General features: G+C 44.8%; 4 protein-coding genes across 8 annotated transcripts in view; 3 read left to right on the top strand and 1 right to left on the bottom strand.

Moving 5' to 3' along the window:
* Positions 1–6,951, top strand: echdc2 (enoyl CoA hydratase domain containing 2). The gene is made up of 11 exons (XM_076087482.1): positions 1–280; positions 2,648–2,715; positions 2,814–2,901; positions 3,003–3,089; positions 3,189–3,281; positions 4,042–4,098; positions 4,213–4,275; positions 4,383–4,507; positions 6,042–6,092; positions 6,164–6,211; positions 6,335–6,951. Exons 1-11 carry the CDS (start codon positions 37–39, stop codon positions 6,410–6,412), a joined length of 1,002 nt encoding a protein of 333 aa, XP_075943597.1. The 5' UTR covers positions 1–36; the 3' UTR covers positions 6,413–6,951.
* A 1-nt stretch (position 6,952) lies between these two features.
* zyg11 (zyg-11 family member, cell cycle regulator) lies at positions 6,953–15,458 on the bottom strand. The gene is made up of 18 exons (XM_076087481.1): positions 14,994–15,458; positions 14,718–14,883; positions 14,267–14,478; positions 13,858–14,175; positions 13,620–13,733; positions 13,416–13,532; positions 13,188–13,328; positions 12,515–12,691; positions 11,268–11,332; positions 11,037–11,136; positions 10,894–10,944; positions 10,645–10,806; positions 10,443–10,490; positions 10,150–10,347; positions 9,999–10,051; positions 8,988–9,085; positions 8,660–8,834; positions 6,953–8,565 (listed from the first exon to the last, which is right to left on the bottom strand). The coding sequence occupies exons 1-18, from the start codon at positions 15,015–15,017 to the stop codon at positions 8,559–8,561; spliced, it is 2,226 nt and encodes a 741-aa protein (XP_075943596.1). The 5' UTR covers positions 15,018–15,458; the 3' UTR covers positions 6,953–8,558.
* On the top strand, positions 14,684–18,715 carry coa7 (cytochrome c oxidase assembly factor 7). Its single transcript, XM_076087483.1, has 3 exons — positions 14,684–15,910; positions 16,552–16,692; positions 17,443–18,715. Exons 1-3 carry the CDS (start codon positions 15,805–15,807, stop codon positions 17,886–17,888), a joined length of 693 nt encoding a protein of 230 aa, XP_075943598.1. The 5' UTR covers positions 14,684–15,804; the 3' UTR covers positions 17,889–18,715.
* Positions 18,716–19,086: 371 nt separating this feature from the next.
* The window catches only part of ralgps2 (Ral GEF with PH domain and SH3 binding motif 2), a 71,250-nt gene continuing 71,051 nt past the window's right edge, over positions 19,087–19,285 (top strand). For all 5 annotated transcript variants that reach the window (XM_076087477.1, XM_076087480.1, XM_076087479.1 and 2 more), the window contains exon 1: positions 19,087–19,227. The gene's annotated coding sequence lies outside the window, so the exon portion shown is untranslated. The remainder of the gene's footprint in view (positions 19,228–19,285) is intronic.

Below are 19,285 nucleotides of genomic sequence, written 5' to 3'. Positions count from 1 at the left end.
GATCTTCCTGCTTCTGAGAACTGAACAGCAACAAACATGGCAACTCTCCTCCGCAGACTCGCAGGTCGCAGGTGCTCGTCGGGGCCGTGGAATGGAGTGATTCTGCGGGAAACGCACAGCCGAACGTCCGCTCTGGTCCCCCGGGGCGGATCGCCGCTGCTGCTGGCCGGTGACGGCCGCCCTCTGACGGCGTGCTGTCGCGCACACAGCCGCGGGCAGCACACGCAGGCGGCCGGTCCGGTGGAGGTGGATGTGAAGCGGTTAGAGGGGGAAGACAAGGGTAGGAGAGACACACTTGTGGGATTCAACGTTGTTCAAATGCACACTGACGAACCCGCCATTCAGTTAACATGCACAGTCACTGTTTGACAGTAAACTCTCAGGGATCCATGTGATACCACAGCATGATGTTCTTATACTTTATGCTGTTTCTGCACAAATACATGTACTTGCTTACTCACTGAAGAAGAACAGGTTATATTCCCTCAAGTGCTTTTTATTTCTGGAAAATTATTCAAATGGGAAGTTGTATCGAGGGAGCTTGTTTAATTATTTCAGTTATTATATAAACGATTCTCTGTAGAGGAATATATGGACCATGGGTCTGTTTTCCTCACATTAAGCGGAAACCTAAATGTTTATTTGTTCACATAAAATATTCTCAAAACATTTCTCTAAAATGCTGTTACTTTAAGGAAGGACACTCATGGCAAGTTAATTATTAAACACAAAACCCAAAAAATATTCAATCAGTTACAATATAAGACGAGGATGCTCTAACTATTATTCATTATTGAAATAGATCCTGTCCATTCATCCAGAATCCATGAACGCTTATTTAATCCCTTTGATCATAAAATGTGCTATTTTTCTTCTTCTTTTCTTTAAATTATTGCTGCTCTACCTCTTTCTCAGACAGGAATAGACTTCCACACTGACTTGACTGTAAGTCATGACATAGTACATGTACGGAAGCCCTGAGAGGCCAGTGAGAGAAAGAACAATTCTGGGCTGCGGAGGAATATTTCTTTTTGCTTAGAAAGGTTCCTAACTGAGTGAAACGACCCAGAAGTACCTAAGTGGTCGCCATGATAATACTCTAAATGCTAAGGAAAGGTGCTTCAATGCTTCCTTTATTAGCTCCTTTAGCATAGCAAACACTGGACCTTCCTTTATGAAAGGACCGTAGATAAAGCAGCCCCACAATTCCTTGTGGCGGCACCATTTTAAAGTGACGCAACATTCGACCTTCCATGAAAACAAAAGATATGCTTAGCTTACAGGTTTAATAATTACTCATACAGGATTTATGTTAATGGGTGAATAGACAGTGACAAGCCTTTTGTATCATTTTATATGTATTTATTTATTTACCTTGAACATGTAAATAAACAGTAAAGATAGCAAACAATCAACAAATTCTCAAAAGCAAGAACCACCAGTAAAAATAACAAAAAGCAAGCTTGGCCTATGATAAATTATTAAACAGTTAAAAAGCAAAATATAACCGAGCCGTTGAATCTACGTTATTGCATAAAGGAAACATTGATATTGAACAGTTTTATTGATGTTGCTCGAGTGAATTATCGGTTTGAAGCATGTTGATTAAGAGGAAGGAAGGAAGGAAGGAAGGAAGGAAGGAAGGAAGGAAGGAAGGAAGGAAGGAAGGAAGGAAGGAAGGAAGGAAGGAAGGAAGGAAGGAAGGAAGGAAGGAAGGAAGGAAGGAAGGAAGGAAGGAAGGAAGGAAGGAAGGAGCTCCGGTTTCTCTTCTTCACACCACGAGTGAAGCAGCCTCTCACAAAAGCAGCTCTTTATATAACCTGCATGCATGCTGAGAAACAGATTTAATGGGGTCATGCTTTATTTGCGCTTTTTGTAGTCCTTTGTTGTAGTTTCTCCATGAAAGACCTACGTCAGTGACATCCGCCGTCGCATCATAATTAGGTAGCTCAGTGAAAGTGGAGTCGGATTCTCTAATCCGTCTTTTCTTAACTCCTCATGAACTCTCCTTCACATCTTTCCTTGACCCCGTGACGTTTTCCATAGAGGTCGAGGAAAAGTGGTTCGGAATAGACGTCAGGAGGTCATTTTTGGATTTTTCAGCCGCAGCCGAGGTCTCCTTCTCCGTAGACTCTTCTCAGTCCGATCCAAATAGTTTTCTCTCCTGGGTTTATGATTTAAGGATAAGATTACATTTTTTTTTTTCCCAAACACAAGGTACTTATGTTTTTGTGTTAGCTAGCTATGTCAATTTAAACTCACCTGTAAGGAAACATTAATGCTTTTAGTCTTATTGAGAACATGTGGTAGTGGTGCAGTTCTGCCTCCTGTGGCCGAAATGAGTATTACAACAACTTAAAAAATGATTCTTGACAAAAAAAATATTCACCTGACAAAATGTCTTTTATCTGCCTGTTTCACAGATGGAAATAAACAAGATACTTATTTTGAAAACAATTCACTTACTCTTAAATCATAAACGAAGAAGAGAAACAAAATTGTAATCAGACTTCATAAAAATGGATCACCAGATTCATTCCTTTCTCTCACTTGCCGCTCAGGGCTTCCGTAGTTCTGACATCAAGAACTGATCAACATGTAAAAGCATCGATAGACTTACCGTAAGTTGCTGCTCTCTCTTCCTCAGGCATAGTGGAGGTGTTGTTGTGCCGACACAAGAAAAAAAACGCTCTGGGCTACGTGTTTGTGTCACAGGTGAGCAGCCCCCTTCATCATCATCACCTGTCTCTCTCTTTCACACACACACACACACACACACACACTGACTGAGACACCGTGTCCTGTGTGTGCAGATGAAAAATCTGGTGTCCACTCTGTCCTGTGACTCAGCCGCTCTCGTGGTCGTCTTCAGGAGTTTGGTGCCGGGTGTTTTCTGTGCAGGTAAGTTTTTGTCTAGAGCGTCCGAAAACAACCTGCCGTGCCTCTGGATCTGTGCTCAAAGGCTGTTTTTAAATGACGTGCGACGGTGTACGTTATCATAGGTGCAGACCTGAAGGAGAGGGCCGGGATGAACCACGCTGAGTCCGATCTGTTTGTTCACGGCCTGCGATCGCTCATGACTCAGATAGGTAAGACAGAGAGCGTGTGAGGTGAAGAGTGAGTCCCAGCGCTGATGTCTGTGTGTGTCATCTATGAACCCTCCTCTGTTCATTGTAACGCCCCGGCAGCTTTATTGCCCATGCCGACCATCGCGGCGATGGACGGCGTCGCCCTGGGAGGCGGGCTGGAGCTGGCCATGGCCTGTGACCTCCGCACTGCCGGTGAGTGAACCTCTGAACTGGATGAGTCCGCATTTTCCTCTTTTGAGCACATTTAATGTTCTTCTTTGGTCCCTCAGGTGACGTTAACTGTGTGTGAAAGGGGACGCCATGTTCTCTTCACAAGCTGTCACCGGTCCGCTCGTATCGGATAAGTGGCTCAGCGGGACGGTGGACGACAGTAGCGACCACTTATGGGGCCATTGTTCTAGATTGACAGGCCTCCCTTAACCCATCGGTGTCGATCAGAGCAGTGGTTCTCAATCAATTAAACTGTTAGAAAGGGTCAGGACAGAAGCTGCTGTCTCGTCACTTCTAGAACCATTTATCAATGTTTTCATTCATTATAGGTAATTACAGAATCTAAAAACTAAAGGTTGAAACCAGATGTTAAGGGGTTAAGCTTTTGAGCTATTTAAGCAAAAACATCTAGAAATCGCGGAGCTAAAACACAAGTCTGTTGTTGTTCCCGTTGCACGCGGTCTTAATGATCTGCTGCTGAGCTCAGGGGACTAATGATGGCTGCCGAGGCCAGACACATCTGCCCAGCTGTTCATGTCATCGAGCTCGTGGCAGCTCCGTGATTGGCTGAGCGCTGACGAGCTTGGTTAGCAGGTGTTTGCGTCAGAGGCATCAGTCATACTTTACGCCCCCCAACACACACACACACACACACCCCCACACCTTAATGGCCCTCAGCAGCACAGAGACCTTCAACTGTCCTCTATGTGTGTGTGTGTGTGTGTGTGTGTGTGTGTTTCAGCGTACACTGCACAGATGGGTCTGATTGAGACGACGCGGGGGCTGCTCCCGGGGGCGGGTAAGACAATGAGAGGTCACAAAAAAAAAGACCTTGCAAAGTACCGAGTGTGCACGTATAGAGAGAGACAAAGCAGCTGTGAGAAGTTAACCTTGAGGTGGTTCTGTCCTGCAGGGGGCACTCAGCGGCTGCCGCGGACGGTCGGCATCGCTCTGGCCAAAGAGCTCATCTTCACAGGTGGTGTAACAGAAACGCTGACACGTCGCTGTAGACACAGGATGGTTATTGTTCAGCGAGGGGCTTTGCGTGTCAGACTTTGACCCGTCTGTCTGTCTGTCTGTCAGGTAAGCGTGTGGGAGGACAGACGGCTCTGGAGATCGGGCTCGTGAACAGAGCTGTTGAACAGAACCAGAGCGGAGACGCTGCGTACGCAGAGGCGCTCAGCCTGGCCAGAGAGATACTGCCCCAGGTTAGAGAGCAAAACACACATTTCTTCTTCTTCTTCTTCACTCCCTTTCCTTGTGTTTTCTCTCTCTCTCCCATCTCCTCCCCCTCTCTACTCCCTCTCTCCAGGCCCTCTGTCGCTCCATATTTCTTTCACTCCAGCTCAGATGCCCTCAGTTTGCAGGGCCAGAGTGGCAGTCAAGTGGAGAAATGGACCGCAAATAGCACTGCACACACACACACACACACTAACTGAGGCATGCCTGTGTTGATGTGGATTTAGTGATTGACAGGAGTTTGCATTGAATGAAAGTGAGGTAGCACGGAGGAGATAATGAGCTGCTTGAGCCCGAGGATTTTTCTCTTAGTGTTGTTGTGGCCTCGGGAGAAAAAGGCTTCAGTGTGTAAATGTTTCGGAGTCCCAACCGTTGCATTTGAGTGCTATTTAAAGTTATTGCGAGGAACTTTTAACTGGTAATGAAACAGTCTTGATTCAGTACCGATGCCTTTATAGGACCTACATAAGCAGACGAGACCCTCGGCGAGAATACTGGTGATTTCTATACAGTTGTTTTCATGCCTGTGATCGTGTCGGATGATGTGAAGATTCACCAGAAACTTCTTCAGCTCAGACTCCGGCAGCGGGCTCGGGAGAACCAGAACCAGAACCAGGACTGAGTCAGACCCTGCTGCAGTAACATGAGAGGTTTTCTAAAGGGGACTGTGGTGCTCGGAGACACTCTCGCTGTTATTCACAGTGACCGCCAAAATCAACTCAAAATTAAAGTTCCTTGAAGCAAAATACAGTTAAAAACAACAAACAGTGGTCAGAATCCGTGCTCCAAAGACACACACTACATTTCCCATAATGCAACTCATCTTTGTCTTTCGTCCCTCCCCTCCAAACACGTCTTTCAAACGCTTTCTGTTCTAAACGTGTCGCCGAGCCCAGGCCGAGAGATGTGACATCACTATGACATCATCGGGGTTATAACCCTGGATTTGACTCCTGCAGAGTCACAGAATATATCACAATATACAATAAGTGTTAATTTGTTTTATTTTGTGTTTGTTTTGGTTATTCTTCTACTTTTTGTGCCGGACATACCGTATTTTCCGCACTATAAAGCGCACCGGATTATAAGGCGCACCTTCAATGAATGGCCTATTTTAGAACTGTTTTTATATATAGGGCGCACCGGATTATAAGGCGCATAGAATAGAATAGCGTCGTAAGCGTGTCTCTTGAAAGGTGCCATTTTGGGGTCTTTATACACACAAGTGGTGTTGGACTAGGAGTAAGCACAGTACCGGTGTTTACCGCGGTGCGGCTTTGTAGTTTACCAGTCGTACTGAAACATTTTGACAGAGCGCCGTGTACAACCAGTATGGATCAACCAATTAACCAATTGATCCATATATAAGGCGCTCCGGATTACAAGGCGCACTGTCGTTTTTTGAGAAAATTAAAGGCTTTTAAGTGCGCCTCATAGTGCGGAAAATACGGTATTTCCCTTTCATGGCGATGGCTTTAACGGTCTTTCCTTTCTGTTGGCCAGGCTCCCATCGCTGTGCGGCTGGCAAAAGAGGCGGTGAACAGAGGCATTGAGGTACAGCGTGATTCATAGATTTAATATGTTTTACGTCAGTGATGGTGGTGACTGAAATCTGTCTCTTCCAGGTCGATATCAGTGCAGCGATGGCGATAGAGAGGATGTGTTACGCTCGGGTAAGACCGACTCCCGTTGCTTCTCTAATGCTTTGAAAACATCATTTTGCGTGATGGTTGTTGGACGCTAATGATCCCCGTGATGCGTTACACATTCATGTAACCCGTCCCCTCTGTTTTCAGGTCATCTCCACGCGGGACAGACAGGAGGGAATGGCTGCCTTCCTAGAGAAGAGACCCCCGCGCTACACTGGGGAATAAACTCTTTTGCACTATTGAATTCTCTCTCACAGACTCCGATATAAAACCTCATGTCTGGTAGACAATTAACACCCGTTGATTTGGTGTGTGCATCCCAGCCACTGTGTCGATACACTAGCGGAGGTCAGCACCAGTGCTTTGTGACGTTCAGGATCAGACTGACGGAGGGACTTTTATGGAAGCCACCGTGATGAGAAATGATTCTCAAGACAATGAGTTAACATCTGAAAATGAGAATCTTTCTCAAAATAATGACTCGGTATTTCAAAGTAATGAGATACTGAGTCAAAATATTGAGAATGTGTCAAATTTTTTTGAGAGCCGACAAAATCATTATTTTAGGAAACGGATACAAAATCAAAATATTGAGAATATGTGGTTATTTGGAGATGCTAACTCATTATTTTAAAATGCTGACTCATTATTTGGAGATAGTTCCTCCTTATGTCTCATTGCTACTTCCATCGATTTTAACGTTCAATTCACACATTCCGTACTTCTTCATGTCATCTTTGGAATAAAAAGACAAATCACACAAAGTGTCATCTCCAGTTTATGGGAATGAACATTCTTTATTTCCAAACATGATAACGTGACTCAGCAGCAACATGGCACAGTCCTAACAGACGCACAGGATCTTCTACTTTTTATATCTTCCATCTTGAATTAAACTGACACTGGCTGATGTTCGGAGGCTCGACTAAACAATCCGACGCATCAGGAGCAACGGAAACAGAACTACACACAGATTCTGGTGCTCTCTGTCTTTGTTGAAGCCGATGAGATCAGCTCATGCACGACTAGCAAGCTCGTACGACAATCGATGCACAGAAAACAATAATTCACTGAGCAGATGAGGTGATGTGTGTTTTGCTGACAGCTGTTTTTTTAGTACCATTAAGTAGCCCAATATCGTATCTCTCTGTCCAACGAGTCGTATCGGGACTGAATCAGGGTTTGACAGCAGTTTTATAAGCAACATTAGTTTAGTTTGGATTGCATAGAGGAGGATGTTGGGGCCTGAATGAGAGAGAATGTGGGCTCAACGGTCAGCTGCTCCAGCAACAGGTGGCTGCTCTGGACAGTGGAAGTGTACCTGGTGGGATACTAATGTTTCCACTCATGAATATGTCCCATATATCTCCGTTTACTTTGTTCTTAATCATAATTCTCAGATGAACAATGGAACACGCAGTATAATAATTTCCATGCAACCAATACTGAACAACCCGACGTCCTGTTTCTCTCTCATTTTCTATTATGTACAAATCACATCCACGTTTATTGATTTTAAAGATGCAGCTACTTGTACAGACGTACATACACACGCATGCTCACACCGAAGCGCTGTCTCAGAATGTGACACGCATATGAAAGCACAGCGAACATACGCATATATACAAAGAGAAAACACGGCTGTGACTCCATAATACACGTGTAAATATGTCACCACTATACTGACCAAAAATCATTATTGCCATTCGTGTCCAGAGGGGACGCTTGAACTCTACTCTGGATCTTCTGATTTAGCGGCTGCCAAACGTTGAGGAAAGTAAATAAACTGGAGCTTCTCAAAGAGATGCGTTTAGTTAAGGTTTTCATCTTTAACGTTTGGAACATTTGAACCCAGTGAACACCGCCCTCAGGCGAGTGTCCCGTCGCATCAAATCAAAGGCATTAGCTGGTAAAAAGGACTAAATAAAGAGGAGCGCAGCAGCAGTACTGAGGACCCAGAGGCGTGAGTTTCAGCCATAAACTAACAAGCTGGCGCGGTGCGAGCATTCAGACAAACTCCAGCATGCACGAGCTCAAAGCGGCGTCATGCGTATATCTAATGAGCTAAACCGACCGGATTCAGACAAACCAGAGCCCTCGGTGACACATGGGAGCAGGGGGGGGGGGGGGGTCAGGGACCCTCAAACTGAGATTTGCACGTGAGCACTGAAAGGTTTTTTTCATTATTTTGGTATTAAAATCTTAACTGACCACCAGTTCTCATAATTAAATTATTTTTTTCAATCACAAGAAACAAACAAAAGAAAATAAATAAAGTTAGTGTGTGTGTGTGCAAAGAATTGCGGAGTGTTTGTTTCCTTGATGAAGTCCCCTCTATGGTGGGAGTCGGCTCACTCTTGGTCCGGGAGCCTCATTTTCTGAAAGAGAAAAAATGTAAAAAAGACTGAAAGACCTCCGTCCAGCGCGAGGCCGCTGTAGCACATGATCAGTACTCGGCGCGTGAGCCTTTACCTCAGCGAGGCGATGGTGGCGGCGGGCTGCCCGGTGCGGGCTCTGTGGCGCTGCAGGCTCTCCAGGATGCTCTTAGCCAACAGCTTGACGTCTTTGTGGGTCTGTGGGTTCGTATGAACGAGCTCCAGCTGCTGCAGGCCGCCCTCCTCCAGCAGCATGCTGCAGTAGCGAGTGGCTGCAGAAACACACAACATCCAAGTCTGTCAGCCGCTTGGTCGAGCGAGCGAGCGACTGCCTCGACAGATGGCGGTGGATTGCGATTGAATGGCCTAATTTATAAAACTAGCATTACGATGATGAGTTGTGTATTTGCACGTGTCCGTCTCACCGTTCTTGCTGCAGACGTGTTGCATGGCCCAGGCCGCCCACAGCTGGACACCGGGGGTGTGAAAGCACTCCAGCAGGGGAAAGAAGGGGTTAAATGACCTAAAGAATGAGAAACAGAAATAATATATTTAGTATTTAGTCGATGTCACATGTCCTTCACTGTGTATCTATGGCTTAAGAAAAGCATGTTCTGACTCAAAGGTACAAAGCTCAATATAAAGAACATTTTAAATAGATTGAGTATTGTATGAAAATGACCTTGATATCTGTCCTTCCTTAACTTGTGTCACAGGTAATGAATGCTGAATCAGGTTCTGGTCATAACATCTGTGTAAAACGCGGACCTTCTTGTTTAGATTTAATTGTTTTTCTGCTTTATTATGAGCCTCTTTCCTCAGAAACCGGGAACCTTTAGAGGAACTCACTGCGTTTTGCCTGCAGGGTCTAAATTAAGTTCTGGGGACATTTTACCCCTCGAAAAGCCCTGGTCAGGGGGGGGGGGGGAATAGTACTCTCTGAGGTTTGCAAGGACGACTGTCGCAAACACACAGCGCCGCAGCTTCAACTCGTGTACCGCTTCATTCATAAAACAAGGACTTTCTCTAGTGTCGATAGGAGCATTTTAGGATCTCTCTTTGTTTGATGACATTAAAAGTGAAGTTTGTTGTCGCTTTCTGGCTTATTTAAAAAAAAAGAGAGGGATCGTGCGAGTGTTAGAAGAGAGAGAGAGCGTTCTGAATGAGAGAGAAAAAGCTATTTTCTGATTGCATCACGGCAGTTACGTTCTGGAGCACAAATAAAGAACCATCAACAGATGATTTACTGTGGACACAGACGCTCTGAGCTGCAGGCTGCAGTGTGTCATGTCGCGTTTTCATACACCAGTGGACTCATTTGTCAACGATGGGCTGAAGGAACCTGTGAGTTCCTTTAAAAGTAGTCCTGTGACTAAAATTAAGAAACTTTTAGGTGAGAAATGTGGCTATTTTACTGTAGAGAAGCTGCATCTCACCTGTAGGCCACCATTTCACACTCGGGCGCGGGCCACTTCATGATGACGTCATGCTAGAGAGACACAAAAATGCAGACGACTCAAACTAACTTTTTAAAATAACAGTAATGGCGGTATCCATGTTGCAGGAAGTGGTTTCGCGGTTTCCTACCAGCTGCGCCAGCAGCGAGGCCCGAAGCTCTCGGCTGAGCGTCCAGGCTTCCTCTCCTCGTGACGTCAGGTGTGCCAGGATGCCCGCGGCGAAGTAGCTGACCTCCACCTCTGGGCTGTGCAGCAGGGTGCTGATGTGGTCCAGGAAGCCCTGCACCATCAGCTCCACGTGCAGCTCCCCGACCTCCGCTATGTTGTTCTACACGGCGAAAAGGTGAAAGGGGAACAATGGTGTCTTAATAAAGTAAAGTTATTCCGTTTCTATAAAGGGTAATGAGCGAGCGGTGAACTCACCAGCAGGCCGAGAACCTTCTGCTGAATGGAGGACTCGATGGGGAAGGACTGCGGAGGGGGAAGAAAACAGTGAGTCAGCCGGCCCCCGAAGTCACGCATACTTCTACATGTGATGATTAACGAGCATGCTAATCTGCCCCCGAGTTGTTTTGTAGGCAGCGCCTGCTGTTTATTTACATGTGGACATTTCTCTGGACATTACCTCTAGAACTTTGATGAACAGGTCCAGGCCCTGGTTCTCGATAAAATGGCGGCAGGTCGTCGGCGACTCATCGGTGAGGTTCCAGAGTGCACTCAGCGTAAACTTGAGGGTGGCGTCCACTACGCCCTGAGTGGCCTTCTGACGCACAATGTGGAGCAGTTGCTGCAGGAAGGGAGAGAGAGAGCATATTAGCAATGAAAACGATCATTATTTATTATTAAATGATCAGAGCCGAAAAGAGAACCGTACCTTCACTATGAACAGCTCTGCTCCCAGCTGAGCCGTCTGCTCTGTGGACAGCTGGGAAAAGCAAAAGTCTTAGCGTTTAGGAAGAACACAACAAGAATGCATTCATAAAAGCACATGTGATACAAATACAGTGTAACTTTTACCTTCGCAGCCAGTATGGAAATGATAGCCACGGCCATCCTCTGCATGTTCTGGTCTTCGTGGTTGCAGAGCCACTGCATCACCAGTTTGGCAGCTTCAAACCTGCCACACAGAGAGAGGAGGAAAACGTTTCTACTGTAGACATAGAGAACCTTTGTTTAATGAGATGACCGTGTCAATCTTTTATACATTTAGTCCTTCTCAAAAGACTTTGTAGTATTTGTATTAGTCACCTGTTGAATGGAACCTCTTGCAAAATGCGATCGCTGCACAGAGACAGGAGGCAATTCTTCTGCAGCTGCAGACGGAGAAACCAAAACAGGCATCAGTCCAAAGTTCCAGTGAAGGTCACACGGATTTGAATATTTCATTAATGGTTCACAAAGCACAATGGTCTCGCATTGCACTGTATTCTCTATTTGCTCTCCATTCGCGGTGAGGAAAACAAATAAAAAGGGAAGCTGCACTGTGTTTGGGGCTGTGGGAAGTTCCCCAACACAACACAATGTTCAGGCTGACACGATGAGGTGAGTTTGCAAAACAATTCTTCTTGTCCTCTCTGGGATTTTACTAAACTAACAGAGAGTCCCACCGCCAACTTCATCCTGCCGACTAAATTAACGCTTAACAGCAGTTAAGTAAACTCGAGCAATGCGTCTACTCTCCATCACACGACTGTATCGATCACAACCTCACTGGTCCGAGCTACCGATGACTGAAAACAGTTCATTCACAAATGTAAATCAACATTTACTTTGACACTTAATTTAATATTTTCCAGTATTATTATGAAGCAAATTGAAATCATTCTATATTTTAGTAATAAATATGTTTACTAGAGTATATTACACACGTGTGCTCCTGCACTTTGCCTCTTTACTGTAACAAAATCCACATTCTAAGCAGTTGGAACGCCCTTCGTACTCTATTTTACTTCATGCTTAGTATGAATAATATGTGCGTATACAATTTTGAACACAGCATCAGAGAAGGCTTCCATTCCCAGATCACCCTCAAGCTTCACTTATTACTTCTTCTTCGTCTTGTTTGTGGCCGTCTGCAGCCGGTGATCTAGTTGGTTCAGGCGTATGTCTCAAGTTTGTTTATGGACACAAGGAGTGGGAATGAAGAATATATTAATATTGGGGGATAAAGTCTGAACTGGCTGAAAACAATCTATTTTAGAAATGGTGTTACTGACGTTTTGTAGCTCAGCAGAGACAGTTTTCTACAGATATCTGTGCCTTGCTTGGCTTGTCCGTCATTGATGGAAACTGGTGACATTCTACAACAAAAGATATTTGTATCGTAATATTTCATCCATGAGGATTAACTCCTCGACGGAAAAGCAAACAACCTTTTTCTCAGGGTTCCCTGTGCTGGAAAACTCTGTCAGGTTTTTCATTTTTTCATGTTTGATTGTGATTGATATCATCCATGACGTAAGCCACTACGACGGCAGCGCAGGCATGGAAGCTACCTGCTGGTGGTTGGGGAACGTCCTCATGGCCTCCAGTAGAAGCTGAGTGACGGTGCTCAGCAGTCGCACCGGCATTCCTGCTGCCAGGTCCTGCTTCGTCAGGTTGAACACACAGGCACTCGCTGCCAGCTGGACATTCAGAGTGGCGGGGTGATTCTTCATACCCAAAACTACCAGCTAGGGGAAAAAAACAAGGGAAGAAGAAAGTAATATTGTGTAAAATGGACAGATGAGGAAGTGTGCGGAAAGCTAGTGGGGGTGTTGGGCTTTGACATAAAACTTTCTAGAATGAAATATGACACCCCAGAGCTTCTCAGATAAATATGTGATTCAGACATTATATGTAATGCTTAAAGCTACTATGAGGACCTTTCATTTTGTGTTGCTTTTGGCGGTCCCTGTGGACAAAAGCGGTAGTGTTTCAAAGCACCAGAGGCCCTTTAGAAATAATTTCGCTGCAGCAGGGTCCGACAGTCTCCACCGCCCTGATGTAGGTCCTATAGAGGCATCGCTATTACAATTAGACTGCTTCATAACCGGTTAGATGTTCCTCATATTAACTATTAAAACAATGTAATGTGACAATCTACATTGTTTTCTCTGAAATAAGGCAAAACAATTTATTGAAATGAGAAAAATGACTTAATGTCAAAGTACAACAACGTGGTTTCACCTTGAGGATGTCGGGCCTCGGTTTCTCCATCACATGGGTCAGGCTGAACAGATGAAACAGAGCTTCTCTCACGAACCCTTCCCTCTCACTGTAGCGGCGCAGGGCCTCGCAGATCTGGGTCTCGTAGGCCTCTCCTGTTACCTGTTTACACACAAGACACAGCTTTCTGTAGCAAACCTGCATTTCAATGCGTAATGTTGCAATGATAACGCAAACATCTACACCTACCTTGAGAGTTCCTTTTCCTGAGAGGAAGTCAGAAAACCCAGCATCTGTGGCCAGAAGTCCCACAAAGGTCATCCCCGGCCTCTCCTCCACAAAGGCCTTGACAGCTGCATCTGTGACCTGCGATGTTCACACACATTTAGCCCGTATGCTTCCTTTGCAATCGAACTGAAATGCCCAGAGACAAAAATAAACACACACACACACCTGTTTCCTCCCAGACACATCCAGGGAAACGAGAGCGGGCAGGATGCCTGGCTGTCCAAGCAGCTGACGAGCCACGTCAGAGGTAAACTGCTTATCATCGCTGATGTCCAGGTGCTGCATTAGCAGTGGATGTAAAGAACAAAACAAGCATGGAGAAAGTGTTCTTCTCAGTACAAATCAATCAAATAAAAACGGGTTTAATAGCAGACACACAGCGCGGCTCCTTCCTCCCACTAACCTGCAAAACATCCAACTGGCCTATGACTCCCAGCAGCTGAGCGGTGCTCATCTCCAGCCTCTTCAGCTGGTGCAGAGTTAGCGAGCGCAGCCGCTCCTTCAGGCCCAGCAGCAGGCTCAGGTTGGTGACCGAGGTGTTGGAGAGATCGAGGCTCTCCAGCCGAGGCAGCGAACACACGTCGACGAGCCCGGAGTCGTAGAAGTCGACGTTGGCCAGAGAGAGGGAGCGGAGGCCCTGGAGGGAGCTGAAGCGATGCCGGATCGGTTCCTCCAGAGAGGACATGGTGAGACCCGTTAGGACGAGTCGCTGGAGGGACTCCTGCAGGACGTATGGGGAGAAAACAACAAACATTTAACAAGTTTCAATTATTTTTAATATCAAGGGTGCTTCAAACAAACTCTCACTTTACCTGACAATACTTATTGGAGGCCAGTCCCTGTAGGATATCAGGAATAGTGAGGTCCGCATTGACCCTGGCGGCATCCAGCTCCAGCAGTCTGTGAGAGCAGAGGGCTTTCTGGAAGGCCTCCGCAGAGATGCGCGCCGTACGAATGCAGGCACGTCTCAGGCGTAGGTATTCACAGTTCCGAAATACACCCACGGTGCTGTCATTCAACAGACCTGCGGTGGAATGAGTCACGTTTAATTTCTGGATTCATGCAGGGCTGAGCAGGACTTGCACAATACTGCATATGTTTACCAACAGCAGGGTTTGGGTTTAAGTGACAACACACATACCATCAGATTAAGTAGCCTTTGAAAGTATGCAGTATTGATGTTCTTCAGGGTTTGATATTTGACGGCTCAACAGGTGATTTGACAAGTGTAAAAACTAGTCTTTAAAAAGGGCCCAGGTTTACCTTCAGTGGCCATCTTGGCCAGCAGCTGGTCCGCCAGCTCCTGCGGGAAGAGCACCGCCTCTCTGAAGCACAGGGAGCCATCGGGGCGCTTCACACAAAAACACTCCAGGTTCTGGCTCACATGGGTCAGGCACAGGTCCGTCAGAGCCGGTGGAGACGCCTCATCCTGCAAAACAACAACAACAAAAAGGGGGGACCCGTTAGATGCATTCAATGTCCTTTGTTGTTTTACTTTTTTTTTTTTCAACGGCGTGATTAAAGAGCACAAAAACTCACCGTGTTTAGGAAACTACAGGCCATGGTTTGTAAAATATTTCGGCAAAAAAAAAAAAAAAAAAATGCTAAAACGACTTCGTTTTTAGCAGTTTCAGTTTGTAGTCTCCACCTGCCTGAGGGCCGGACGTCACGCTAACCTGTCTAACAACACAGAAACCTGGACCGGAGGACGACGAGCGAGCACCGACCGGTTCGTTAGCCAGCTAGCTAACCAGCTAGCTCACTTGTTGTCGCCTCCGTTGAGGTAAATCGCTCCCCGTGCAAACACGTCGAAAGCTGCCTGCTGTGGCGGAATTCATGTTTAAAAAAAGATATATATATATCGACTAATCCCCGTTGCGTCCGAAGCTCTGTAAAATAGTAAGCAGGAGGGAGGAATATGGTTTCCCACGGCCAGCTAGTTAGTTTCTATTTTGACAAGACAGACAGTAAACAAAAGGTCACAACCGTCACAACACTGGAAGTGCATTCGCGGAAAAAAGGGGGGTGGGACTACGGAAGCCTGTAAAGGAGGGTTATTAAACCAGGAAGAGATTCATCAGCAGAGACACCGGTGAGACACGCGTGAGCATGTTCTTCTACTGTTTGCAAAGGAAAACTATTGTATAAGTAACCATAGTGCGCTTTTACTACACCTCTACAGTTACCGGTAATCATCTCTATTTGGTATTTTTTAAATTTATTTTATTTTAAGGAAACGCTTTCGTAACAGTGCTCCAGTGCTCGGTTACCCACTCAACAAGGTCACAGTGGACGTAGTGGGAGCTAATCCTTCAGCACATGCGATTAAAGTCACGATAAAAAAAGAAATATGGCCGGACTTATAAACTTTGAAGATCAGAAGGAAGTGGAGCAGTTTTTGGATAATTTGGGAGTGGAGTACAGCTTCCAATGCTACAAAGAAAACGACCCTGAAGGTAACTCTCGTGCGCTGTTCACAGATTAATGGTGCTGAAACATTGGACACCAGCTAGAGATTAGTATTATTTTAATAGATATGTGTATAATGTATAATATAATTGTATACATAACCAAAGCAAGAACACAGCACAGATATTGCCAAATTACAGAACACAAATAAATAAATTAGTTAACCTGGGTTGCATTAACTTATGCCTACATATGAATTACATTATATACATTTTTATATACATTAGTACCATTTCAAAGACAAGGAAAAGCAGTGTACATGACTTATTTGTGAAAACAAAGTCCATGCGCCCTGTCAAGATCACCAAGAGTATAAAGGAAGGGTTTCCAAACACTGTAAGAGGTTGTCATTACCCTTTAATGTAGCTCTGATGAGTTCAATAGGAAAAAATAAATGTTTGACTAAAGGATCCACTGGAAATGCATCGCCGTTTACCCGTTAACGTCAGCAGAAAGATAACTGCCTTGTGTCTGGGTCTCTGAGTGTATTCCACGTAAATATATTTCTCTGCAGATTCAAAAGGCATATTGACATATAATATCCACCACTAGGGTGCTATTAAACATACTAGGAATGCTTAATTCCTCACACGTCTGCCTCCTTCTCCTTGTGACATGCTGCTCTCAGGGTGCCAAAGGCTCTCGGACTACTTGGAAGGGGTGAAGAAAAACTACGAGTCTGCGGCACAAGTGCTGAAACACAACTGTGAAACAAATAAACACGGAGAGAGCTGCTATAAACTGGGGGCCTACCACGTCACCGGCAAAGGTAGAACGGCAACGTGGCTCTTTGCTTTCCTTATTTCATCCTCTCTGGTGTTTGTGTTTACATTGTGTGTATGAATGGGACTAATAGTATGACATTAAGTATTCAAGCAAAGTACAGTGAACTCTATAGATGTAGTGAAGTCACTGGTTACATTGCGAGATAAAGTTTTTCTTAACAAATATACATGAAAACAAAATTTCATACCTCCATAAAGATATAAATCACAATATGGCATGTTTTCTGGTAAGTAAATAAATAGTCTATATGAAATAATCCTATTTTTGTGAGTATTTTCTCATTTAATCAAAAACTTTAGTACAAAACTAACAGAACAGTTCCAAGTGAAATTATAGAGAAAAAAACAATATATATTTCCAGCTATACACTGACTACGTGGACATGCAAGCACACGAATACAGAGCAATCTGATTAAGACGATAGTTAGATTTAACAACATCCCCATGAGCAGAATTCTTGTCTTAACTTTGATGTGCTTCTTATCATCAATTAAGACAAATCATGATATCTCTATATGACTCAGTTGAAAGACGTTAAATTATTATATTAAATTATCACCCAGCCCTACTGGCTAAACATTTAATAAAGAATATTGATGAATATGATTTACTTGTGAACACATGAATATTAAACTGAGTACTTTTAAATGTCGATACTTGCAGCTCTTTCTTTTGTTGCTCTCTTGATGTCTGATTTTTATTCGAATGATGGATTTAAAGTTCTTCCCACCAGGCGGCGTGACAGAGTGTCTGAAAACGGCCTACTCCTGCTTCATGCGCTCCTGCCACGCCGGCGGAAAGAAGTCTGTAGACGCGTGCCACAACGTCGGCCTGTTGGCCCACGACGGACGAGCCAACGAGGGGGGGCCTGACCTCGCAGCAGCCCGGCAGTACTACGAGAAGGCCTGCGCCGGCGGCTTCGCTCCCTCCTGCTTCAACCTCAGCGCTATGTTCATTGGCGGCAACGCCAAAGGAGTGCCGCCGGACATGAATCAAGCTCTGAAGTACGCCAACAGGGCCTGTGAGCTGGGACACGTGTGGGGCTGCGCCAACGCCAGTCGCATGTACAGACTCGGGGACGGCACGGAGAAGGACGAGAAGAAAGCCGAGGAGCTGAAGAACCGGGCGAAGGAGCTGCACGGTTTGGAGAAGGAGAGGCAGCTCAAGTTCGGGGAGTGAACGTGACACTTGATGAAGTTATTTTTTATTTGGTGTTCAGGTTGTTTGTGTGGGGACAAGATTGTGTGCGCAAAAACAACCTGTTGAGAGGTTCAAATGTAGGAGATGATGTGTTTAAAAAATATAGAATGATTAAATGGATGTTTGCCTCACTCGCAGTGTGTCGACAGTCAAATTCAGGGAGTAGTAGTGACTATTTGTATTGGTAGATTTCAGCTAAAATGTATAAAGTAGATGAAAAAGCAATAAAATGAGTCGTGATTCATGTACAGTACAAGATAATTTATAATGCCTTTTGAAGGACGATGACTTGTGGTATAAACTTATAGAACTCAGTGTACTGTCGTCATATTGTCGTGTGCATCAACCTTCATATATGTAATTCAAACAGGAAAATATTCTGTTTTTAGAATTGTTTATAACTGGGACATTATCAGAGGTGGAAGTACTCATAATACACAGTTTACAAGTAAAATGTACTTAAAAGTATCAAAAGTTAGAGTAGTCATGCAGAGTGGCCCTTTTACAGTGTTGTATTAATATAGAATATGATATTCTGTTTTTATCACTAACAAATACATTTAAGAGCATTTTAACGTTGTAGTTTGTCAATGTGGAGCCAGTTTAATATACTTTGTGTACTACTACTGGGTAGTATAGTACTGCGTCAATTCTTATAAGCATATATGTTTTTTTTAATGTAAAAAGTAGAAAAAAGCAACACATAAAGTAACATAGTGCAGTAAAACTAATGAGATTTAAGAGGTGGAGAAGAAGTAGAAAGTAGCATAAAGTTGAAATACTCAAATAAAGAAGTTCGTACAGTACTTGAGAGTAAATGTACTCAGTTAAACAATGTGAAACCACCATGTAATACCGGTTAGTCTTACAATCACTGATGGACCACAAGAGGGAGTCAGAATCAAAGACATGAATTTTGCGCCTTTTTTTTTTAAAATCTCACAGTGCGCTTTATCTTTATCCGGGGGTCCAACAGGCACGAGGCAACATCTGTCAGCATGTTTAACCGACACTCGTATCAGCAGCCTGTTGACTGATGTGCACAACAAACAACAACATATTTCTGTCTATAAGGGAATATATGAACTTAAACCGGCGTGTTGAGGAGGAGGATGATGGGCGGACCGGTCCTCTTTGAGCGCTTAGCTCCGCCCCTTCAGCCCTCATTCAAAACAGAACACAGCTGTTCTGTAGCGAGGCGCATCGTCGAGTCCTGAACGTTAAAACAAACCTGTTAGCTGTCTCTCGTGGTCTTCCTTCGGCCTCGGATGTACCCGCTGGAATACCAGAAGAAGAAGGAGGAAAACGGAGAACTTCGGTGAGTTGAAGAACCCCACCACCTCCTACCAGCCGTCGAGGTAGCGAGCTAACGTTCA

Source organism: Anarhichas minor, unplaced genomic scaffold (genome assembly GCF_050575085.1).
Source record: "Anarhichas minor isolate MPS153535 unplaced genomic scaffold, ASM5057508v1 ptg000010l, whole genome shotgun sequence".
Lineage (NCBI taxonomy): Eukaryota > Metazoa > Chordata > Actinopteri > Perciformes > Anarhichadidae > Anarhichas > Anarhichas minor.
This window is presented reverse-complemented; position numbering and strand designations above follow the sequence as displayed.